This window comes from Bactrocera oleae, chromosome 6, assembly GCF_042242935.1.
Source record: "Bactrocera oleae isolate idBacOlea1 chromosome 6, idBacOlea1, whole genome shotgun sequence".
In the NCBI taxonomy this organism is placed as follows: Eukaryota; Metazoa; Arthropoda; class Insecta; order Diptera; family Tephritidae; genus Bactrocera; species Bactrocera oleae.
Window position 1 is genome coordinate 50590841 of NC_091540.1, and position 27805 is coordinate 50618645.

The following is a 27805-nucleotide window of genomic DNA, read 5'->3' on the forward strand; positions in this document are numbered from 1 at the left end:
TTTTTATCGCATAATTTATTTTTATTTTAATAATTAAAATTACATTATATATTTTGTACATTAAAACTAAAGTTACAAAATAAAAATCGTTTTTTCACTAACGTAAAAAATATGTACTAATTAAATATGATTACTATTAGTAGCAGTAGCAAGCAGACAATACATCATTGAAAAATGTCATGCCAAAATTATTGCATTTCGATAGCATTAGTGCGCTTAAAAATTGCAAATTACAAACAAAAGCTTTCGTTCGGAAAATATTAATATTCGACACATTACACACTTTGTTGGAATGGAAGATAAATGTAATGGAATGCACAAGGTTTCTTATTACAGACACAGTACTTAATTATTGTTCATATCAATTTTTGTTTTTTTTTTGTTTTCTTTTTTAAAAATTGTGCTGTTATACATTATTTATTAGTTATGTATGTAAAATAATTTTTCTTATTATTATTTAAATATGATTTTAATTAAATAATTTGTGTTTCAGTAGTATACTTCGTTTTTGTTGCTTTTAGTCAATAAATATTATCATTTTTGCGCATTAAACTCTTTAATTTGACCAGAGTAGCTTATTGTCAACTCCAGAGGAGTAATAATTCGATTTTGCAAACATTTTTTCCTACTTACATAACTATACATAAGCTACAAATTTCAAATTGCATTCTCCAGTAGCTTTATACATAATAATACTAACATAAACTGTATATATATTATTTAATTTGTGCATATGCCGCAAGATTTAATGATCTTGAAATTTTACAAAAGCAAAACTACTACTTGTAAAATGATTGCTCTGATGCATATGTATGTTTATATATATATATATATAGTACCTACATCTTAGGTATGCGTAGTGGCATGGGAATGTTTGGATCAATGATCTATAATGAATACCAGTAAAACACAAGCGAGATGCACTGCTCAAATACATACGAGCATACATATTTATGTTGAAGGGATATGCATATGCAAATGCAGTGTGGTAAAGATTAACTTAAATGTAAATGTATCAACTAGTTTGAATGTAATTTTAGAAAAGCCCACAATCTCTGAGATTGTTCTTAATGATAACATCGGTGACGGCATCAAAAACAAAGCGCACATTGTTTGTGTCCGTTGCACATGTGAGATGCGTATAGATTTCTTTCTGGTCTTTTCGTTTGTTGAGACTTTCGAATTTTATACGTATATAATTGGTAGCGTCCTCATAAGTGTTGGGACCTAAAATTACGAATATAATAAGAAAGGTTTAAATATGTGTTATCATCATGAATAATTATTGACTAAACTCACCTGTATATTCTGGAAAGCAGATTGTGAGTGGAGATCTTTTGATTTTTTCTTCGAATAAATCCTTCTTATTCAAGAACAGTATTATTGATGTTTCCACAAACCATTTGGAATTGCATATAGAATCGAATAATTTGAGCGATTCAATCATACGATTCATTTCTTCGTCTTCGGCAAGCACCAGATCGTATCCTGTATGAAGAGATTTAGTGATTTTAGTAAAAAATATAACAAAGAAATTCGTAGGAAATCAATATAACGTAAGATTGGGTACATATAGAAAAATATAACACATATTTTTATGTAAAGAACTTTACTTCTTATATGAGAATTAAGATCGCACAATTTTATTTAAAAACCGGTTTAACAGTGAGTCTCCCACCTCCTCAACCCCATGAATCAGTTACCGGGAAGATAAAAAAAGGACTTATGAAATTGTTATTCTTATACATATATAAACTGTCTATGTTGAAGCAAATTGTTTCCTGGACATATCGGATAAAGTGCTGCAATTTATCATGTCAACATTTCCAGGGTCTAACTAACAGGAATTGAAAACGATTATTTAAGCATATTTTCAAAACAATTTGGTGATTTTTTGTGCTAAAAAAGGACATATATGAAAAATATTCCAAAAAAAAAAACAAAAAAAAAATATACAACGGTATTCTTAAAAAATTTAAAAACTGCAGTAAATTTTAAAGAAATAACTCGTACGAAATTCCCTGCCAAGAGACAGTTTCAAAAAGTAGTGACAAGTAATCTGTCAGTTTCCACGCCTATTATAATATACCCTTTACTTTGACTTTCGTTAATTTGGATGATTTTGAAACAAATACTTCTGAGATATTCCAACGAAAATGGAATAAACAATCTAAATCGATTTGACTTTCACTCAAATTACTTTAGGTCAGTTTCTGTTGTACAGAAAAAACAGCAGTTATTCTGAAGTCTAAAAAAAGTTTCGGAGAGCCTATCGGCAGGTTCATAGTTATTAATTCATATTCCATTTAACTTACCCGACAATGCGACACAAAATATGATCGCCGTTACACCTTCGAAGCAGTGAATCCATTTCTTGCGTTCCGAACGCTGACCGCCAACATCAAACATTCTATAACACAAATCAAATATACAATTTAACAAATCATAAAAGATAAAGAAATTTACTCACTTGAAATGCATTCCTTTACATGAGAACTGTGTCTCCACAATGCCTGTGGTCTTGACGCGTGTACGCAATACATCCTCCAGTGTTGGTATGTAATTTGGCTTTGAAATTTCATCCAACAGGTTCAGGTAGTAAGCAGCCGAATCGTTCAGTTGATATTCACGTGAACGCGAAAACGACTGTTGTACACCAGCATCGGCCCAGAGTTTCTTCATAAGTAGCACGATTTCAGGTAGCAGTATACCCTCTTCCGCTGTGGAGGCATATGTAAAGAATTGACGAGCGATTTCCGTTTTCGATGGATCCGCAAAATCGATCTTCAAATGACCCATAGCACGTATGATGGCCATCATACTCTGTATGGTGTTGCTGTAGACAACGCGACGATATTGTTCGCATTCCTCTTGTGAGTAGCCCTTGTCGTGGATAATTTTCATCTGTTTGACAATGGTGGACTTGCCAGATTCGCCGGCGCCTAGAACAAAAGAGAGTTGCAAAATAAAATGTAAAATTAGTGTGATTTAAACAAATTATCGTGTGTGTGGTTTAAGAAATAATTGTTTTATTAATATCTAAGTATTTTTTTTTCATTATTTGGGATTAACTTACAAGGTAAAACAATACACACACCTTTCATCACGCATTATTTCAAAAAATAATGGCATGTAAAACTCCGAACATTTTCTTAACCTTACTTAAGAGTGCTCAATATGCTAGAGTATTTAACTTAAATCGGAGAGAAGCCGATTAAATTAATATTTGCGTTTAAGAGGAAGTTTTACAATTTTTCAAAGTAATTTGTAAGGTAAAAAATTTATTTAGAAATGGGCTTGTTACCCACAGTCTGATTTTTTAAATAATGCGAAGTTGTGACATGTCACTGCCTCCATAATTCCTTAGATATTAGTTTTAGATATTTATCGCTTGAGCCGACTTATTGTACATAACTAAATCTATGAGCGGAAGGCTTAAAAACTTACTTGAAATAATGAATGCTAAATATTAGCCAAATACTAGTTCGGATAAGAGAAGTTTTGTGACAATTCAAAATGTTAAACATTATCTTAAACGCAAATCTCACTCTCTCACTGGAAATGTAGTACAACTTTAAATCAAGCCACTTTTGAATAAAAGATTAGAATTTGCGAAAACTTACGGAAAACACATAAAAAATAAGAAAAAACGTTAACTTCGGTTGCGCCGAAGCTATAATTCCCTTCACAAATACAAAGGCCTCTTACAAGAACTTGATTCCGAACGTTCAATTTGTATGGCAGCTATATGATATAGTGATCTGATTTGACCAATTTCTGTGGAGAATAATTTGTTGCCTTAGTTTGTATGGCAGCTATATGCTATAGATAGCATAAAAACTGAGGGACTAGTTTGTATATATACAGACAGACAGACAGACGGACATGGCTAAATCAACTCAGCTCATCATGCTGATCATTTATATATATACCTATATTTTATAGGGTCTCCGACGTTTCCTTCTGGGTGTTACAAACTTCGTGGCAAACTTAATATACCCTGTTCAGGGTATAAAAAAGTTCGAAGTCGAAATGTGGTTCTATATATTTATTCGATATCGGGAACCAATATTAGAAGGAGGCTCCAAAACCACATTAAATACCAAATACAAGTCACAACTGCTAAGTAGGATCGGATAGCATATTAATGATCTTAACCTCACAAACTCAATTTATTATATTTTTTTGTCCATAAAAGAATTGAAGACCACCTCATCCTCCGTGATTGAGTGATGACAAATTATTTCAATATGATTCATTAAAGCAGAATACATATAATATGTATATAAACAGCGAAAGTACAATACATAACTTTTACAAAGCAACAAATTTCAAACTAATGAAATCTTTCTATTATTGTCTTGTATATAGAAAATTATATGAAAAGAATATCGATTTCAAAGCTGACAATTTCAGCAACATCTGCCACACCCTCGCGAACGAGTAATAAACACAAACATACATTTTTTAACTTTGGAAACAACAAAAAATATAAAAAAGCGCGGCTGCTGTAAATTTATGAATGGAAAAAATTCTGTCTGCTTTTATGAATGAATGCAACAAATTGTCCAATTGAGAAGTTCAAAGTGTCAAAGCATAAATTTACGCTAACCCGAGGCGTACCAGCGAAAAAAAAAGATAGAGCAACAAAAACAGATGACACAGCGCCAAAGTGTGCAAGGAGAGAAAAGCACACTCAAACAATAAATACAATAAATAAAGTCCATATACCAAATAGATGAATACGGATGTGTTCACCCTGATCATGAGACGCTGCAGAGACAGGCATGTGGGTGAACTTGTTAGAGAAGTGGACACAAACAAAGACGACTCGCCATTATACCAGAGTAATTGCACCCAAATATAAAATGTGTGTTAGTCAGCAACTCGAAAAAACTAACTGGTGGATCAGCTAATTGGGTGTGCCCGCCCGCCTCTCGTCTGCTGTGCGCCACACAAATGACAATGACTAAGCGCAGTGCTAACCGCAAATGCGAAGAATTCAACAGATACACTCATACATTGTATATGGTGTCTGTTTATATAAGATGAGAAATTGTATCGTATAACGTTATTTCGATCGCAGCGATTTGCAGTGACGGAGGAATGTGTTTGTAACATATTTAAAGTATTATCAATTGAAATTACTCCATTATTTTTGTAAATTGAAAAATTATACAAAAGTTGTATAAAGGAAGTTTCTAACACTTTACAAAGTGACAAACACGAACTACGAACAACCTTGAAAGTTTACTATTTTTAAGCAGATCACCTTTTTTAATAAATTTGCTTTCCTTTCTGGTTTCGATAATTTTTTTTAGCATTCCCGCAACAACCTGAGAATTCTTAGATTAGAACATACAATAAAAAAAAGAAAAGTTCCTCGTCGGGTCTGAATCTGGAGAATACGATGGAGAATCGGATGGAGCCACTGTTTGTAGCTCAATTCGACTAATTTGGCCGTGGCAGCGGCGGATGTATGAGCCAGTGCGTTACCATGTTCAAAAAGCACCTTCTTCTTCAAAATCGAATAATTCGGCATAGTTAACAGTATAAAAAACGATTCCCTTTCTAGTCGCCGTCGGGTCAATAGACGTTTCGAAAAAACTCACCAAAAAAAGTGTTAATGTATAAAGCATAAAAGCGATCTTTGTTTTCATTACGAGATTTCTCTTTTAAAAACAGACTTCCGACCAATATTGTCTCATTTAATTTTCTAAAATCCGCGCACGCCGCTGCGGTCTAAACAAAACTACCAATTCGGCTGACATTTATATAGGTATTGTAATAATATACTACAATACATTATGGTCGTTTGCGATAGTGGTGCCAACGGACGTGAGGCTAAGTACTTATTATTATAGATGATGAAAGAAATTTTATAATCAGCGCCAAGCCCAATTTAATTTTTTAACTCTTTCAATCTCGCCTCAGTCTCTCTATAATACTAAAAATAATCGAGATTTAGAGTTATATGTATTCTTAGCAATCAAGGTAGGTATATCCTATAGTTGATATATAGATATTAATGGATTATAGGCAGCTTTTTGGAAAAAAGAGATCGCGTACAAAATATCAAATTCGCGTATATATAAACGGACAGACAGACGGACATGGCTAAATCGACTCAGCTTATTAAGCTGATAATTTATTTATCTACTTTATAGGGTCTTGGACGTTTTCTTCTGGGTGTTACAAACTTCGTGGCAAACTAAATATACGAGTACCTTGCTCAGCGTATAAAAGTTCAAGAAATACTCGTATATGTACCATAAAAATATTAAAAGTGCAGACTCAGCATGCGCAATATGTATTTTACTTATGCACAATTATTAAAAAACATTGTATATAATATATATATATATAATACATTATATAATACAATATATATGTATACGTGTATTTACTATATATTTATATTAAATTTCTGATTTGTCGGCACAAAATTCTACGTAAAACAAGATCACATTTAAGCAGCTTCTTCACAGAGAAAACATTACAATGTAGTCGTGCGTGGTTTGGGTCTCGGTTACCACAAATGAACTACTGGTATTGCTTGGCCTACTGTATTGTGCGGTGCTACACACCATGTACGATTATGTGGTAATATAGACACTAATAACAATAACAATGACAGCGACACACGCAAAAGGCTTATTAAATTCCAACATTATTATAATTTAATTACATGTCACGTATTAAATTGCCATACTTAACGCAATTAGCCGATGTCAAAACCGATGCCGGTGCCGACCAGCCCACAATGTAGGGAGTGCAGTGGAGTATAAGTATAATATGTTTAGTGATCGTAAGGTTCAGCGCCCAAGCGACAAACGAATTGACCGCCACATAAAAAACTTCTATATAAAGAGTGCTTCGTTAAGGGCCGGTAGATATTGTAATTATATTTGCGGAAGCCTTGAAAGTCTAACAATGGCCAAACACGAAAGTGAAGCTATTAAGTTCTAGACTAATCTCTGTTGCCTTAAGGGATAAGGACAGTCTATAGTTTTCAAAAAATTTATATTCTTTGTTTGGCTTAAAGTATATATTATAGTTTCAAAAACTTTAGTCAATTGGAGGATTATTAAAACAAAAATTAAAAAAAAAAATTAAATAAAAAAAAACATCAAAAAAAAATATCAAAATTTTAATATACATTTTTGCTTTAATGTACTTAAATAAAATTAACTTCGATTCGATTTTCTTTTACTCCCAGCATAAATCTCAATATGTCGTTGTAGTCATTGATATATCTTTAACCAAGTGCGGTCTAAATTTTCTTAGTCTTAAGCTTCGTGAGCCGTAATGGCATTTCAGAGATCCACTTACTCTTGAATTTAGTCTACATATAAGTTCGTGACCGTTTCCATGACAATGTGGCCTATGTAATTCTGTAAATCTTCTGTTCTTGGAACAGGAGAGATTTATCTGAGGATCATTCTATAAAAATTTTATAAAATAAAACAAATTAAATGGTTTTATTGCTAGAATCTGGCTGAATCTATACGAAGGTCAAAGTAATGAATAAATTAAAGCTTTTTGTCAGCGACTATTTTAAATAAAGCAACTTACGGTAAAATATTTGGGTTTGAACTAAAAAAAAAAAAATCAATCAGAATCATCATAATGTAGCCCTACCGATCACTGCTACACGCCGTAACGCCTATTGGCCACCAGTTAAAGCACCCTGCACTTACATAGTACGTATGGGCGTGTGATTGTCATTAGAGTGAGCTTGCGGTGGCCAATACTGCCTTCACATGAGTGATTGCCTCAGCACAATCAAAGGCAACAAACTATTTATACTCGTATATGGAGTTACATACATACATATATATGTATATGTTCATACTTTCACTTTTGTTGTGATGGTCTGACACACGTATTCACGTACCACATTGTCACAAATGCAAACTGACATATGTAAAATTTATTGTGTGCTTTTCTGTGCGATTTCTTCAACTATCGCTGAGCTGTTCTCCTGCATTGCTTTATTGCTTTTTTAGTGAGTGTTGTCGTAACACTTGTTGCTGTGTTTACAAGTAATAACCGGGCAATTTAAAAGGGGATTCGAAGTGTGGAGAACTGTTTGCAATTGCGTGCAATGTATTTAAATAAAAGAAATATTTAAATTAAAGGAAAATTAAAAGAAGAAAAATAAGCTAAGCTCTTTGTAGTTGCGTGCACTTGATTGAGGTTGGGTCAGCGTGGTTGAGCAGCAACAGAACAGCGCTACTATTCAAGGGTGTAAATGGACTCGGATAATAAAAATCTTCGCAAGAGATTGAGTATATATTGTTATCCGTCGCACTTGACCAGTTGGCCGGCGAAAAGGCGGTTATCTAGTTGCTCTAACATCTGCACTGATTAAACATGAAAGGGAGTTCTTTCATCGACTAGATAAATATGGAAATGGGAGTAGGGCGTACTTTATGAAATGTGTGAATTTTTAATCTTTTTTGCGATATAAAGTATGTTATATATTTGTGCTAGATGATCAGTAGTTTTGCATTTTAAATATTTTTATCAACAAATACGAATGTCGAATACGTTCTGCTTTTGCCAGACGACTTTAAAATCGCAGGAAATTTTCTATATAATTCATAACTACAATTTTGTTCATATAACGATTGATAAAAAAGTATTTTACATAACGAATATTGTTTTTTTACAAAAGTTATCAGAATCACGAAAAGCTCTCAAGTTACTATTGAATTTAAGATGACAGTCATATACATATGTATATAATAATGATTTCATATTTCGTGAAATATTTTTACCTTGTGTCACTTGCTATCTATTAAATTCTGAAAATTAGGAACTCTCTAATTCAACTTAACAATTTTCTTAAAAAATTGTCGTTCGACCAGAGATACACATGTTCTAACATTTCAGGAAATCGATAAAGTAAAAATGTGCCCCTGATCAAAATTGACTCGGACTGGTCCATTTAAACTGCGCGCGTAAACCGAATCGAGAAATATTTTGAATCATTTCCTAGATTCTTACAACACTTTTTATATTCATATGAAATTTGATTTCAGATAGCAGAGGATCTTAACAATTCTCATGGGTTGACTCCACACATTTAAGTTAATGTTTTGGGTATGAAACATGCCAATGCTAGAGTTTTACCAAAAGACCTAAATCTTTTGCAAAAAGACGTCGAGTAGAGATCGCAAAAGAGATACCTGACAACGTAGCTGAGGACACTACATTCCTCGAACGCATCATTACTGGTGACGAGACTTGGGTTTATGAATATGACGTCGAAACAGTTCAACAATCTAACGAATAGCGTACGAAAAATTAGTCGAAACCGGAAAAAAAAATTAGCTGAAGACACTGAAAGCCATCCTAGCTGAGGTGTATAACAAGTGTATGGAAACTTGGATTAAGCTTAGGCATGTCTGTATTGAATCAAAAAGAGTCCTAGATGAATACATAATATCTTAAAAATGTCTAAATTTCAGTCTGCGTTGATCCTAGCAAAATTGACGAAGTTATCAGTATTTTTATGTCTTATGAACGTATTACAGATTTCAAAACATTAAAGCGTTTTGCCCACCACTCACGTTTTCAAAGTCGGTGCTCTTCATAACTTCAAAACTACTGCAACGATCATTTTGAAAATTTGAACACTATTTCGATATATATTTTAAGAGGTAACGCTCGGAAATTTTGTTTTCATATGTATTTGTTGAAATTTTTGATATTCCAATAAAAAAGATCGCGTTTTTTCTTTAAAAGTATTCTCAAAAAGTGAAAAATTTTAATTTCGAAACCACCATCCTCCGAACTGTTAGCTACGCAAAGCAATTATTTGACGATATAATTTTGACTTTTTGACTTCAGATAATTCAGCACGGTGTTATGAGGGGCACCGCAGTTCAACTTTTTTTTTGCTGCCATTGCCGTTTGGTTTTAAACATTTCTCCATGAAAATGGATTTTTCAAATGTCATGCACGAGAATGTGAGTATAGTCTGCCCTGAAAGGTTTTTAAAATACATAACCTACAAATTTTGAATCAGTTTGAAAAATGTCGTGCTCGCTATGCCCCAATCAGTTTAGGGTAAAATAAAATACTCCAACAAAAAACAAAATTGAGTATATACTTAAAAAATGAGACAGATCTAGCTGTGTTAAATGCTTTTATTATATGCATTATTTTACCTGTTACATACAAAAACAATAGGGCCTATATATGCACATAAATTATATCTCAGAGAGATTAAAAGTGATTAAACCTTTGTTTGAAAAAAAAAATTATTTATATCTACATTTATGTATGTCAACCCTTGAAGTTATGGCATAATATTTTCCTTCTACTCAAATATCTACCAGTAGGGTGAACTTAGTAGAGGAATTGTATTCGGTTGGTGTGTCTCTACACAAGGTTCTACAAAAATTCAGTTAATAAAGAAAGCAGAAGTTATTTCTGAATTCATCATGTTGGCATCCATAAGCAAGCCCTCGTACTTACATACATACATACAAATACCATATATGTACTGAATGATTAATGTAGTTCGAGCAAAAGTTGCGTAAAATTCAAAAGTGTTTCGAGCGATTCGTGTTATGCAATTTGGTAAAAGAAAAAAAATATATATTAAGTCTTATCTCATTATGTATTGTTAATGGCGTTCGCACAATGTACAAATTTAGTTAAGTTGCTTGGATATGGCAAGGCGCAAAAAAACCAAAAACAAAAGCAATGCAAAAGCAAACAAAAGCAAACAAAAGCTCATTGAAAGTACTGATAAAGTTGGCATCAAATGTCGATAAAAGAAATTGCAACATAAACTTGCAATCAAAACAACAAAAACAAAAGCCAACACAATTTTTTTTAGCGCCAATAAAAGATTACTCGACTGATTACTTAAGTGTGTGCATTCATTGGGTGCAGAGCGAACAAATTGTGCATGTGGTATACTTATGTAAATGTATATATACCTACATATGTTAAGACATACATATATATATAATATATATAGTTACAAATATAAATTGGGAAACATTTAAGTTTTGTTGAAAGCGTGTTGAAGTGCTGCAATTAGCTCATTGTTCGTCACTTATAGTTCTATTTTATTCATCAATATACTCGTATGTACATACATACATATGTGTCAATAAATTCCGCTTCTCTTAAAATTACTAAATTATATTTTCGAAGTCAAAGTTCGAAAAACAAGAAAAAACGGTAGCTTCGGCTGCACCGAAGCTGTAATACCCTTCACAGGTGCATTTCTTTACAGCAATTGTTTGTATACCCAAATCTTAAAAGTAAAAGACGGTTTGCATCGAACGTCAAACGTTCTGCTAGTGCTTTCTAGCTTTCTTGATATAAACAACCTTCAAAACGAATTAGGGTTGCTTGATAAGTAACTTTATCTCTTATTCAGATATTTACCATATATTGATTTTGATCAGTCATATTATTCTCTCTGATAATAATCGATGGCTAATTTCGTAACGATATTTTGACATATAAAAAAATTTTACACACAAGGACTGAATTTTGATCGGTCAGTTTGTATGACAGCTGTATAGTATTGTGAACCGATATCAGCGGTTCCGACAAATGAGCAACTTCCGGGGGAGAAAAATATATGTTAAAAATTTCAGAACGATATCTCAAAACTGAGGGACGCGTATACATATACAGATAGACGGGCAGACGTTTCCTTTGGAATTTATAAACTTCGTGACAATTTTTATACGAGTATACCCTTCAGGGTATATAAAATCAAAAGCAACATATTGAATGAATGACTGCAACATAACCCAACTCCCAAATTTCAAATTCTTACAAGTGGAACGCTTTCATCCACTAGTCCAAAGAAAAAAGAATTGTGTCGTAGCCTGATTTAAGCATTTTTTAGTGACGCAGCAACCAAAAAATATCAAAAGAAAATAATTGCATAATTTATTGGTATATTATAATACTTCGACAAAGCACCGTTAACTGTGTTAACAATAGGCGCTCGAGTGGCAAACAATAAACAAGCGAGTGGCTTTAACGCTATCGACTTCAAGTTTAAGAGCAAACAATAAATAAATACGAATATATTATTGCATAAATAATACTCTCGATTCAGTATCAGAGCGCTTATTTATATAGTAGATTTGTATATATTAATATAAATGGCCAATCATCGCTGAACGAGCTTATAGGGCAGCTGATGACATGCATTATGTATGTATTGTGGTGTCATTTACCCCAGTCAAATACAGACGGCTTTTTGTGACACGCCTACTTTTAAGCAGATAATGACTTGGTTGTAATTGGGAGATTCAGTATTAGCTACTATTAAGAGAAAGAAAGAGATTAATTGAGCTACAACAAAATAACTTCACGGCAATCCAGCCCTGGTTCTAAGATTTCGCGACTTTAACGAGTTGCTTTCACTGCTGGGTATTTGCGATTTACTCTTATCTCACCTCTCTAGCGGAAATTGATGTATATATTACTCGTTGTCTATCGTAAACTTACATACATACATACATATATAGACGTCGAGACCATATCTTGCTTTAATATTTATGAAACATTACAAAGTTGTTAAAAAACCTTCGCATACTTGCCATGAAATTGGCCTATAAAATAATAAAGATATTAATTATCCCGTTACTAACTACCTATATTAACTTACCTTGGATAGGAAATATTATATTAAATTCTTATCGTTTAAAGTTGATACTAATAAATTACTTACAGTTAAAGTAGTCATTATCATCTTTTAGGAATTTTTGTGTCATCTGATTTTAGTTGACGCATAATTATCTATAACATACAGTTTTACTTCACTATCGCTCTTTCGCTCTCTCTAGAGATACGTGAAACAAGAATATTATAAATCAAGGAAACCTTTAGCTTCAGCTACTGTCAGAAAATCAGCTGACTTATATTTAGTTGATAAGTTTTAATAAGCATATTGTGTGCATAAAAATGTCAATACACAGATCGTCTAAATAAAAATACTAATAAAAAATATTTTTATCATACTTCTGAACATAATTTAATATTTGTAATTTTTAAATTACCGTGCGGATGTAAAATGTAAATGTACGCATACCGATAAAAATTGGAGGCGATAAAATAATTATTCATCAATTCGCACCAGCATTAGTAACACTTTTTTATTTATATACCTTAAGTGTTGTAATTATTGTGCAATTTAATGGGAATTCTGGTAATAAATAAGTAAAATAACAAAAATAAATAAATAATGCAAAACAAAAAAAAAAAGGAAAACAAAATATAAAAATAAAGTAAATAGAAAAATTGAAATTTTCTATGAGTCAAGCAATGCTTTATTCAACCGATAGTGTCTTCTTTACGCAAGCCCACTAGTAGGTTTATGATTTAAGCACGTAGTGCCTATCTTCAGCTGCCAATGTCCACGATGAAAGTCGAACCAATACAGAAATTCAACGAAGAAAGCGAAAGGGAAATGTATACAATATTTTAAATGATCCATAATATTATTCTAATTGATAATGAATAATCATTTTAAATAATATATAATCGTTTTATTCTCAATTGGTTTTCGATATCGAAAAGAGGTGTTAATTATGAAATTAGGACATTAGTTTTATCGCCAGTAATTCACATTTTATGGTATCTTTAAGATTTATTATAAATACTATATGACTGTGTTATTGACGACAAAAATCTAAAAAGTAGTAATCGAGCAGATAGTAATAATTTGGATATGTATAAAAGGGTAACTTTTCTTTTCCTATATAAAGATTACTAGCGATTTCTTCTAAAAATTAATGCCAGTGACCAATGATTTAGTACTCAAAGACATTATGCATTTTGTTTGGAATTATTTTATTTACATTCTCCCAGATCATGTTCATCGAAAAAAAAACATTAGGTGTAATTTATTTAACTAATCACTGCTGACCAACTTTGGATTTCTATATTGTACTGTACTATATGACACTGGTTCTCTAGACGAAATTATATACAACGTCGATGTAATACGTTATTTGTAAAATGCTAGAGGTCGGAAAATTTCCCTTTTAGTTTCTTTCGTGACCCTTCGTAGCGTTTGAGATATTTCAAAAATTAAGTACTGACAGATATATTTAACTTATGTATTTGAAAAATGTCGAACTTTTAGATGTGGACGCTATATCATTTAATGGCAAAATGAAATGTTATCACAGAGTTCGGTTGACATATCTTAAGTAGTAGGTCGGATCCATTCTACTTTCCAAATATTATATGTTCAAACTGTAGTGGTTCTATTATAGCACCTGTTTTATATGTTTCTATATTACCAGAATGTTTTCGATCTATAAAGCCAATTCAGCTTGTATCCAGTACAAACCCGGAAATCCGGTATTCAACTCGACTCGTCAACCCGATCATATTGTTGTATTGGGTCTATAATTATATTCGTTTGGTTTGCCAAGAGATGACGCAACTTGATTATTGCACTACTACCATCCTTGTGCGACTTTTGCAATATATGCCATTCATTTGAGGCGTAAAAAACAATAATATCCTTTAACTGGAATGTGTCGAACTTTAAACCTAAAAAAGTGTATTCGCAGGGTGGTCTTCTTCATTACTTTAATATGAAGAAAACCTTAGCCGAAAGTCATCGTATTTTGTTGGAAGTTTATGATGAACATGCTCTAGCTGAGCGAACGTGCCAAAAGTGGTTTGCACAACTTAAAAGTGGTGATTTTGGTTGGGAAGACAATGAACGTCCTGGGTGGTCAAAAACGTTTGCAATTCTTGATGAAAAATGCTGCCAAATACAAGAAAAGCTCGCATAATTTTTGGCGTCAGTCAAGCAACCATTTTAAAACTTTTAAAAGCAGCTGATTAAAAAGGAAGGAAGTTATGCCTCAACCGCCTTATAGCCCAGATCTTGCCCCTCTTGTCTATTTTTGGTTCCGGTCGATGTAGAACGCCCTCACTAGGATACGGTTCACATCAGATCAGGTTAAATAAATTCACAAATTGCTAGAAAGATGGAAAAATGTTATCGCTTCAGATGGGTAATACTTTGAACAATACTATTGAACTATCTCGATTAGTTTAAAGCATCGCTAACAACCGTTAAGTGAACAAAACAATTATTGCATGTTATGTGCAATATGATGTGAAAGTATAAAAATTAAAATAGCGTACTTACTAATTCGGTCATGTACTTAAAGACTTACTTACTTATGTACATATGTACTTAAAGACATACATATATATGTATTTCATATACATAAGCGCCTCAATCAAATAATAAATTGTTATTAATTAATTAAGTAAAAGCGAAAGCTAACCTAACCTGAGTTTAATAAATAATAAGTGAGTAATTTCACTTTCCAGTGAAGGCGACTATTTGTTGCGGTGACAATGCTACTGGGCTGATTGTAAATCGCAGCGTCGGCACTTCGTCGGCAGATAGCCTAATTTGTTTGCACTTACGGTAGCAATAGTCAATAATTATAAAAAAAAAAAATGAATATAATAATTTTAGGAAAAAAAAACCACATGTCTTAACGGAAAATAATTGTGAATGCACATACACACAAATATTCTATATTACTTTGCTGCACATTACAATTTCATAAAAATTTTAGTCTCATAAATTTCGTTCGTTACATAAGCGTGTGGCACCAGCTGTTGCCGACTTACTCATTTATGTCAAAGTGGTGATTTCCATTTAATTCGCACCATTATTTGTTGCTAAAGCGTAAAAAATTTAAACAGTGCCAAGCGCTTATCAATACTTGAGTATATTCCCTCAGCGTCATTCATTTACCATATGTACACATCCATATTTATGTACGTATGCATGTGTGCGTATATTTCCGTGTACTTCTTATCTGTATTGACATTGCTCTCTTTTTTGCCATCGATTTTGCTGGGTTGTTATGCCAAGACAACTGAGCAAATAAGCATATTGAATTGCTCTATAGATACCATACACACAGGCACATACATATGTGCATATATACAAATGTATACATATACCTGCATATGTTGTTGATTAAATAGTTTAGTCCGAAATGCATTAAATCAAAATACGAAATCAGACTTTAATTTACTGCCGATTACTCAGCGTTGCTTTAAATTATAAATGTAATATGTTTGAACATTCCCATATCCACCCTCCACTTTGCTGTTACCCAAAAAATTGAGTTTACAAAAAAATTTGTTATATTGGAATGCAATATAATTTTGGGATTAACACTGTAAATATGTACATACATACAGTACAATGTAAAATAGTCGTGGTGGATTAAAAGCTTTCTATAACCTTTAAACAATGTATGTACTTATGTACGTATCTGCATATGAACCCGAAACTAAACAAATGCTTGGGTGTTCCAAGTTTAAGCCATAGCCAAGTTGCTCTTATTTTTGCCATCTAATTTTCGTTAAGCCTCTAGTAAAACAAGATTGTTATTATATATTGTAATTCAAAGAAAGCCTTAGCTTCACCTAGCGTCGTGAGGGTTTTTTTCCAAAATTTGAAGGTCTATTTAAGAAAAAACATTTATAATATTAGTCAATCACTTCAATAAATGTTTTCGATCCCAGGTATAACGGTTTGATTTTTTTGAAATAAATCTTTCGGAGTTTTCAAAAATTACATTTCTTATAACAACGGATATAAGGATATAGTTAAATTTGAAAAGATAACCGGTCAATGGTTTGCATGAAATGGAAAACGTTTTGCTAGTTCTAGCCACATAGTTTGATATGATCAACCTTTTAGTCGAATTAAGGTTACTTAATAAGGAAGAAAGATCTTATATGAAGGTCTTTATCTTGATTTTGATCACTCAGTTTGTATAGCAGCTATACGATATAGTTGCCCGATCTGAACAATATATTCTGAGATTGTAACATGTTCTTGAACAAATTACATGTCGAATTTCCTGAAGATATCTCGTCAAATAAAAAAATTTTCTATACAAGGACCTGATTTTGATCGATCGGCTTTTATGGCAGTTATATGCTATAGGGATCCGACCTGAACCCCCGAGCATAAGGGAATGCTAACATTGTTTTGTACAGTAATCTAATAAATAATTTGTCAAATCAAAAAGTTTTCTACTCAAAAACTTGATTTTGATTGATCAGCTTGCAAAGCAGGTATATCGGCGGTTCCGACAAATGAATAGCTTCTAGGGAAGAAAAGGACATTTGCAAAAAAGTTCGCGTATGTACAAACAGATAGAAGCCAAATCGATCCATCACGTCACTTTTATCATTTAAATATATATTTAATAGGGTCTTCTTCTGCGTATTCAAAAAATTAAGGATAGGTATGTTCCCAAGGACCAGGGCATTAAAAGCAAAGCATAAAAGTCATGGCCGTCTTTGTGAACATTTGTGTCTGGGCTCTTTTATATCCAGTATCAAATCGTTTTCATACTATGTTGTTATTGTTGTTGTAGCGGCAAAAAAACATCTCTGAAGTAATTTGGTGGAATGCTGCCGAGTTGACAGTTATTGGCCGGATAAAAATCCGCATCGGTTTTGCTTACGTAGAACCGACTGTCGTTGGAACGCCAGACTGCCCTCCGGAAATATTTAGATTACCGAAATTTTATCAAAATTACGATTCCAGCGATAACTTTTAGTTTTGACTCTGTATAGCTCTTAGCTAACCTAAATACTTGTACATATTTATAAACTATATATGTACATTATATATATATGTATGTACATATATTATAATTTTAATATTTAATTGGTCGACTTACTTTATATGGGACTTATACACATGCACACACATCATATTAACCCAACAACTGGCCACCCTAAATAAATAATGCTCATTTAATACTGGCAGACTGAGGGTGCTTTTGCGACACCACGAAGCGCATGCATAACGGAATTTATGTTTGCAGCACATAAACAAAAACAAACCAGAAACAAAATAGCAAAAAACGACGACTTCCTCGTGCAACAATTGCGAAAATTCAAATAAATTAAGGCTAAATTGTATGAGTATGTATGCAGAAAATGAAGAAATGAACATTGTGGACCACAATTTGAAAATTTAATTTAATAGAGGGAAACAAAAATGAACAGTGCAACAACACAGCTGTATTGTTATTACAGTGAACACCCTTGTTAACAATTAATAACTTCCATGAAATTGAATTCATTAAGGCTGCAAGCCAAAAACAATTATTCGGTCGACAATTCAGAGATATTTTTAGGATTTCATAGATGCAAAGCTTTAAAAAATTTTTTTTTTTTTTGCATACCATAAAGTGAGGTTAAGTGGTCGCTAAAGACAGCGGACTGACACCGCATGTGTTTTGAGTGAGTTTTGTAGTTATGCTCTGAACAGGGTATATTAAGTTCGCCACGAAGTTTGAACAGTGTGACAAGCTGAGTCGATTTCGCCATGTCCGTCTGTCTGTCTGTTTATACGCGAACTAGTCCCTCAGTTTTTGAGATATCTATTTTACACATGTTCTCTTCTCTTCAACAGCTGCTCAATTGCCAGAACAGCCGATATTCCACTATAGCATACATATAGCTGCCACACAAACTGAATGATCACAATCATGTCCTTGTATGGAAAACTATTTTATTTGACAAGATATCTTCGTGAAATGTGTCATGGAGAATTGCTCAAGGCAATAATACAATCTACGAAAAAATTATACCATAACGTAATAGATGTCATACAAACTGAACGGTAAAAACAGGTTTGTGTATGGAATCTTCTACATACATATGTCAAGGGTATTATAGATTCGGTGCAACCGAATTTAACGTTTTTTCTTGTTTAAGCAGCATGAAGTCATCTATAAAATACCACTGTAATTGTATTGCACTTACACATACACACATATATATAATCATACTTATGCATATCCAACATCAACCAAGTGGAGATCAGTAATTTCATTTACAAACACCCGCAACAATGCAAAAATTACATTGGTGTAGGAGATATCTATATATGTATATGCATATGTATGTGAGTAAAACCGCAAATTAAAATGACACTTTAATCCAAAACAAAGAGAAATACATCACAGATATGTACTTGTATATAAATTTGTATGTGTTATTCCAAAACAGGCCTGACATTCAACGCTGTCAAGCAAATGCTGTTCGCGGCATTTACGCTTTGAGGACGCCATCCACAACAAACACAGGCACAATTGTGTGGCATATGTGTGGAGGTAAATTGGTTGATATGATGGTGTGGCGCATTTTCATTTAATGTCAATTTATGTGTTGTGACGAGTGTGTCAGCTACAATGCTGCTGCTTAAAAAATACAATAATAATAAAAACAATGGCACTTCAAATAGGCAAATTAAACTCTTTTTTTCTCGCTCTTTAATGTAGACATCATACGATTATGATTACGATCATTGAATGAGATTCAAGAAGACGGACCAATGTCTTCGGTTGACTTACTAAGTAAGTGACTCGCCAAATCTACGATAAACTTCACATTATTAGGCTACTCGTTGGAACTGGGATGAAATATAGCAAAGACAAAATTTTGACTCCTTAGACGAATTAAAAAATTTGCGAAAAATAAAAAGATTCTTGGGTTATTTTCTCTATCTCTTCTATAAGTCCCGATCACTATGTACCGCGTACTAAAGTTATGCTAGAAATATGAGAGAGTTGGCATCTCAAAAGATAGCATGAGCCATATCCTGCATGAGAATGCTGTCGGTACGTTGGTTGTCGTGTTTCCTTACTCTAAATCCAGGTCAAAAGTCAACTATGCTTGCTGCGATCATTTAGCATGTTGTCCTTAAAAATGCAGTTTTTCTTTTTGTAAAAGATTTTTTCGGAGCAACTCGGTGCCCTTTGATGTTGTTGGGACCCAAACGAAGCAGCTATGGCGTGAGCATTCCTGCTCTAGACAGCAAGCGTAACTGTGAAACCCTGCACAACATAATCTGAAGGTGACTGTCGGATTCATTGGTATACACTAGATATCAAGGAACAGTGGACTTCACACAAAAAAGCGAAAAGCTTACCTATCGACAAGTTGTATTTCCAAAAAATTTCCTAATTATCCATCGTTGATCTTGTGCTTTCCTTCCTTTATTTTTACAAACTTGGAAAAGAAGAGATTATCGCTGCTATAGAGGCCTACTTTATAGATCTTCAAAAGATATGTATATATTCCAGACCAAGTATATCTAGTTAAAGACTAGGTTGAGAAATAAATCACTTTTTTTCTGAAATATTTTGCTTTTCTTTTGTAGATTAAGTAACAATTTGAAACAAGGTTAACTTACACTTGTTTTAAATTCCTAACCTGGATATCTCATAGCCTATAACTTTGGTTTAAGTCAATTAATATAAATCGTAATTTTCTTGAGAGAAAGTAAATGGCAGCGAATATATAGATCAAGCTCTCTTCTCCTATGAATATTTGACCTTAGCTCACGCCCTTCTTCCATTTCAAAGCTTGGTAAAATATTTTCCAAAAAATTAATCTGAGTATTTACATACATAACATCTGATTACATTTGACTTGGTGCGCGCAAATAGAATCGATACAATATTTGTTTTAAATTATGTGAAAATTAAGATCTTTTTTTGTTAGTCCAAGCCAAATTTGATCAGATGGTTGTATACATAATTTTTCTAAGCCTGTATATGAATTGGATTAACAAATTTTCACAAAAGTGGCGCACTAAGTCAGTTTTTATACTATACTAAGCAATTTAATTCGATTTCACAACAAATGAAATACTATATTTCACGTAAGTATGCACATATGTACATACAAACATAACTATTGAACTTACTTATAGGGTTCATATTTCCTAGCGCGTTACTTATGCTGTTACTTTTATTGCATTTTTACCGTAGTAAATACAAGCCAAGCATCCACATACATACATAGCTACGTAATATATTATATTTACATAAAAAGTCGTTTACCTAGTACTTGCTACGGTGTAATTTGTATACGTAATTAGCCACATACACGGCAAATCTCAGCTGTATTTATTTCAGAGTAATCCATTGTTTGGCTGGTACTTCACAGTAAAAAGCAACAAAATAAAAAAGGAAAACTGTAATAATTAAATAGTCAGACAAACTTCTACGCTTTGCTATCTAATCTCCTCTTGAAGCATTTTGAGGTCAATGAAATTAAAGCGAAGTTGGGAAACTCCTGACAAGATCAAAAATTTGTCACGCTGTCACCTTCTGCACTGAAAATTTCATAATTCATTTTCGTTCATAAAAAGTAACTGAAGGCGTCACAATAAAAAAGAACCGCTCAAATCAGCATTTACTTGAAATATATCTGATCACCAACTAAAACAACAATGGCGCGAGATGAAAGCGACGGCTGCCGCATTTTTCCCTAGTAAATGTATGAGCTTGCATTTGAGTCATACTAACGACGTTCTCGAGAGTATATTTCGTCGGCTGTAAGGAATGCCAAACAAAACAGAATAAAGTTTGTGATGTGTGCGCATGTGTGGGTGTGTGCTTGTACTTTACGCGATAAAAGTATTCTTCTGTTTATGACCAGTTAGTGACGCATTCCAAAATTAAAAGCCATTTCATCGGTGCGGTTCAACTTTTCTACGGCCAACATTTTACCCTGCTTCCACGGCTACCTATACAGATGAGCAATTATAACTTAAACTATAACTTATACATACTTGTATATATAAACATATACATGTTTTAATGTGTGTTTGTAAATACGCAACAAATGTTGAAGAAATATTAAAGTTGTATTGTTTTCTATTATTTTTGCTGGTTGGCAATGAAATATTTAATTGTCGTTGTTTATCTTATAGATTTAACTGAACTGAGCAACAGTTTGTCTCTACAGAAGGCATAAACGAGTGAATTTTATTTGTAAATTCCTACAGTGTTGAAAAAAATAATGGAATGGCTTTAGACTTAAAGTAAAATAAAAGTTAAAGATATATGCACGATGCACAATCTGTTTAAATATTTATTTTTTAATTTTTATATTGTATAAATACAATAATTTTAACTCAGAAAAAAAGGTTGGAATTAAACTTTTTACAATAAGATTTGGCATGATTATTATAGGGCAGCTTAAAGCAATAAATGTAGAAGTCGTAAGCAAAAATAAGTCAAATTCAAAAACATATCATTCCATAAAAGTTCATTTTATCTACACATTTGTTAAAAAAATTAAAACAATTAAAATTGGCATTCTCTGAAGAAGCCACAATCACAACATGTTTCGATTACGAATAAAAACAAGAAGAAACTTTAAGAGAGGTTCCAGTCAAAAATCCGTAGAACAATAACGGGCTTATCATGATTCATACGAAATTAAAATATTAACAAAGATCTTGGTATTCCTATGGTAAAGAAAGAAGTAGAGAACAGCAGAAAGAAATAAAAATATAAACTCCAGAATAGTACAAATCCGACGATCCTTTATGAAGTCAGTTTGTATGACAAATCAACACATATGTACTTGTATATGCTATAGTGGTTCGATCTAAACAATTTGTTCGGAAATTTTACCGTTGCCTTGGAAAATATGTGAAATTTCGTGAAGTTATCTCGTAAAATAAAAAAGTTTTCCATGCACCAACTTGATTTGGATCGTTCAGTTTGTATGGCAGCTATATGCTATAGTTGTCCGATATCGACGGTTTCGACAAATGATCAACTTCTTTTGGAGGGAAAGGGACGTGTGCAAAATTGAGGGAGTAGTGGGCGTATATACAGACGGAAGAACAGACATACGGGCATGGCTTTACCGATTCGACTCGGCACGCTATTCATTTATTTATATACTTTATAGGGTCTCGGACGTTTCTTTCTGGGTGTTACAAACTTCTTGGCAAACTTAATAAACCCCACCTACGGTATTCTCTGAAGAAGTTTCTACTACAATAGCTATCTTCGATTCGCAATTTCTCTGCTCGCTATCTTTGCGCGCTGATCTCTTGCATATTATATGTAAAAGCAACAACAAAGCTATCGGGTTGCCGCTATCTTCAATGTTACTACTGTGAATGACTCAACTGACAAATTAATATATACATTTCTTTTTATTCTCTGATTTTAGAAACTAAAGACTTAAAATCAATTACAGTAGCTTATAGAAAACAAAACTAAGAGGTTACTAAACCGTTTGTTGATAAGGCAAAGGGTATTTCTCTACGAAGCAAGAATCGCAGCACACATACGTCTGAAGACATGCCAGCGTAGGGTTGTATCACAAGAGCTGCCTCTTTGTTTGAACAACTCTTGGCGCATCGAAGACAACTAATCAGGATATCCTATAATTAATATTAATAAATATTTGTGATTAATGTTGGAATTAAGTGATTTGTTGAGATACTTGCAGGAGTGTAATATGCCTACGGCAGAATTTCCTTGATTTTTGACGATTGATATCTCGTAAAGACTTAATCGAAAAATTACAATCACTACGAAACTGTGACTGTTGTAATTTAAACAATTTTTTTTATTGAGTTATAAAATTCATAAGAAATAAATGTTGCCTTAAAATATTCAAACTTCAAACGTTAATATCTTTTAAACGGTTGGATTTACAAGAAAATCGTTTGAGACCATTTTGTAGAGCACTCAATTTCCTACAAAATCTATGAAATTAAATATTTTTTCAAATAGTTGGAAACGAAATATGAATTTTTCTATCTGATAATAAGAAAAAATAGGAACTGTAAGGCGGAGGACCATCCCTTTACAATTAAGAGCTCATACTTAGGGAGATTTTCGTAGAGGTGTCTAAGAACCTATTTTTCAGAGTACCAAGCGAAAATATAAATTTTTCGTATTTTTTTTCCTACTACATTATAAGAATTATAAATATGTAAATATTAAATTAAAATTTTTATTTACTCGTTTCTGTTACTTTTCACAACACTGTAGCTACATTGCTAACCAAATACATACTTGAGTTTGTACTGGCGTAGTTATGTATTTATATTTGAAGCGTGTGAACAGCTTTTTATAGTGCATTGTGTTTTGAGAAATAACCAGCTGTTGCTGTTTTACTTCATCATCATTCACCCAACACAGCAGAGGTCAAAGTTGACGGTTGTATATATTTAATTACTGTTACAAATGTGTTTGTATATATCAGCATAATAGAGAAAAACAGGTGAATAGTTAGGCGATGTGAAATTTAATTGCAGAAGAAGGTACAGGTGGACAAAACTACCAATGTACACATATTTGGGGAAGAAATGAAAAGTATATTTGTTGCAGTGCCTTCTTTGGGGTTTTTTTTATAGTATTAGAAGAAGCAAACAAAAGTTGTTAAGTAAATGTGTGTGTAAGTTTCTACGAGTCTTGAGATATGTTTTTAAATATGATATTATAATCATACAATTAACCACTATTCTTCCAATTTACTTCCGAATTACGTACAATAATTTAGCTAAAAGTTTAAAAACAGTAAAGGTCGATTAGTTGATTTTTGGTCAATTCACAAAAACTAGTAAGTCATTATCTGGAGGTTGATAGTGATCGGATCATTTGTCTCCGAGTAACCACTCAAGCAAATTGAAAAAATGAGATAAACGTGTTTAAAGATAAACTGTTAGAGCTGATTAAACACTTCTAACCCCTTCTCACTAGAAAACTATTTGAGATATGGATTTAAAAATTTAGTATGTTATTTTTAAAAGTATAACCACTAGGTACATATATAAAAAAAAACATGTTTCGATATTTTAATTTTCAAACTAGGTTACGGGGAGTGTTTTCGCCAGCTTAAAAAGCTGTCAACTGAAAAAAAAAGAAATTACATTAAGATAAAATTTCATTTCATTTTATCTCTAAACAATTACTTTATAAAAAATTCATCATCTCAACATCTAGCATAACTATGTGCTTACTAATATTATCCGGAAACAGCTTGATATAATTGTTTACTACTTCAACAATTATTTATAATAAAGTCAAGCCTTTTTATTTTGCAAAGTAAATTCCGAGTAATGCGTACATGTTTACGACGGTTTTTTATTAGGCTTAAAACACTCATTATTTATAAATATGTGTGATTTACGTGACATTTAAAATTTTTTTAAATCTCGTGATAGTCAATTCTTTAACAAAGATAAGAAACACTGAAACAGAGAAGTTGGAGTACAATAAAATCGGACTTTGGTTTTTTATATGTAAATAATTATGAAATATTGATAATTAAAAATAATAATAATAATTTAAAGCACTTCTTGACTATTTTTTAGGGTCAAGGACCTATTTTTGGCGCCGGGTATGCACTAAATTTCAAATGACATTGCATCGAATTACAGCGGCACATTTATATACAAAACATAACACATACATATGTACACATGTCGGTAGCTACGTGCTAACACCGCTTGCAATATGAACATGCATAATTTTATGATGTTTGCTGTACTATGCATACGCAAGCGCAACGCTGCAAAATAAACGAAAAGCAATTAAAACGGTTGTGAGGACGAGGCACAACATTTTCACCACACACACCTTTTTCACACAGGTAGAAAATGTGTGAATTTCCCCACACACGCTGCAAACATAACAACAACAAAAATACTTATATACATTCGTATGCATGCAATACTCTCCCCTCGCTTTCAACGACTCGCTCACAATGGAAGCAACAACAAATTTATGCAGCAAAAACGTTACCCTGCCGCCGGCGCGACGAAGTTATTTCTTTTAGACGTTTTACAAGGTTTCGAAAAACCGAATATGTAAGTATGCACAGTGCCAATAATTACTGAACACTTGGAATTCGTGCAATCACGGGATTTTCAGGCCTTTTATAATCAGCAGAAAGATAACGACTAAATTTTAGCAAAAACTTTATGAAAAATGCCAGCAGTAGCAATTAATCATTAATAGTTGAAGTTAATATGAAAACATACCCAAAAGCAGTAGTTTCACCTCTGCAGCCGCACGCTCTGCATCCCTTTGCAGCACCCGATCAATGTTTTTCGAATGTTCCACCGCCTCCTTATCGCGCGACGTACTCACAGCACAACCCATTTTTTTAATGGATTTATTTTAATTATTTCTTATTTTTTGCTAGTTAGTAGCGACACTTCACACTACACCAACAGCCACGCAATTTGCACCGAAACTGTCCAAACCACGCAGACCACCGATAAATGGTTTATGGTTGAGCTACTCCAGCCACTAAGTATTCACAAATCACAGATATGGATTGCAATTTGCAATTAGGCCTTCGCGTGTTAACTTGTCGATTTTTAGATCAGTTATTTTTCCACCAACTGCTATTTCACGGACGCACGCGATGATTCTTTTCCTTTCTTTTTCACTGTCGCGTCTGCGCGAATCCACTTTCCATGGTGTTTCAACCAATCGATTAACTTCACTTTGTTATATTTCACTATTAAACGCTTTGGTTTTCACTTTCTTGCCTAATTTTCTTGTACTTTTTATTTCTAATCGTAAATGCACAAAATTTTTTTTATTTGCCAATGCAGATTGTTATTTATGATTCACCACTTGAATATTCCTTTTGCTTCTTCACGCACAAATACAATTTACAATCCGTCCGCTATTTCACACCACACTACTATTTGGTAAAATGTTTGCGTTGAACTGTCGATCGGCAACAGTGCTGGCAACACATTCGGGTAAAAAATGTGCCGCGTGGTGAAAATAATGGGGTAGGAAAAAAACTTTTCGTTAGCAAATATTTTTTAATTTCTTAACAGATTGAAACTCGTTTTCTGTAAAAGATATTTTACTTTTGCTGTTAATATTTTTTATATATAAATTTAAATATTCCAGATATCGGAGAACAATTTTTTATATATTATTAAGTTTTACACATTTTTGAAAGTTCTTATAAGGAATAGTAGGGTTGGCATTACTATTTCTTTGTTTTTGACAGTATTATTCACCACTATTATCTATGCTGCTGTAATATACATGAATGTTATAAAATCAAATATAAGATTAATTCGAATATAGAAGTATATTGATGATTTTAATTTCTTTAAAACAATTAAGCATGCATAATAATTATACAATTAATATTTATAAAGTGATATTAGCATTCCTATGAGCAAGTGGTGAATTCATGAACGGTTGTGTTATTTGCTAAAATGCATTTACTGTTGGAAATAGTGCTGATATAGCAAAGTTAGCTGCAATTCGGTGTGGTGATCGTGTTCATTAAATTAGTAAGAATTTGAATTTATTTTCAAATTGTAAAAAACGAAATTTGCAACAACTACCAGTGAATTCTGAGTAATTAATAAAATTCTTAAATTTGAGAACGAAGCCATTGGATCTGACAGGTATACATCTTATTCAATTTTATGTTTTCAACTTTTTACTCTCGCAGCAACTTAATGCTGGGTATAATAATTTGAATTATGAAGACATATTTTCATATATGTATGCCATTAGGGGGATTCTTTGGCAAATTTGAACGAAAAACAAAAATCGTATACCAAAATATGTAGGAGCACGAGAATATGTATGAGTATATGTAATAGGACAGCTATCGCAGACTTGCCACGCCTAATTACACGAAAATTGACACATTCTTGAATGAAGGATTTTTTCAAATACAACTACTAAAAGAAATAAAAATTGCATTTTTTTGTAAAAACGTCTCCAAAAGTACAATTTTACTTTTTTTCCTTCGTCCAATATCTAGTTTATGGTCTTAATTAAAGCACGTCTTTTTAGTTGAGATGATCCTGTAATAAATTCTGCTGTCAACGCGGAGGCACGTTTTTACCAAGGGACTGCCGGATATGACTTCGTAATATTTTCCTTTGAGAATTTCAAAAAATCTTTGTAAAATATATAGCTTT

At 32.7% G+C, this 27805-nt stretch overlaps 1 protein-coding gene and 1 long non-coding RNA gene across 2 annotated transcripts; one reads left to right on the forward strand and one right to left on the reverse strand.

Annotated features, from left to right (window-relative positions):
- Galphai (G protein alpha i subunit) lies at positions 1 to 26578 on the reverse strand. The gene is made up of 5 exons (XM_036359171.2): positions 25877 to 26578; positions 2471 to 2942; positions 2316 to 2410; positions 1300 to 1488; positions 1 to 1227 (listed from the first exon to the last, which is right to left on the reverse strand). The coding sequence occupies exons 1-5, from the start codon at positions 25995 to 25997 to the stop codon at positions 1037 to 1039; spliced, it is 1068 nt and encodes a 355-aa protein (XP_036215064.1). The 5' UTR covers positions 25998 to 26578; the 3' UTR covers positions 1 to 1036.
- Positions 23868 to 26369, forward strand: LOC118680262 (uncharacterized). Its single transcript, XR_011396855.1, has 2 exons — positions 23868 to 24114; positions 25208 to 26369. It is a non-coding gene; the product is annotated as an uncharacterized lncRNA (long non-coding RNA).
- Positions 26579 to 27805: the final 1227 nt, after the last annotated feature.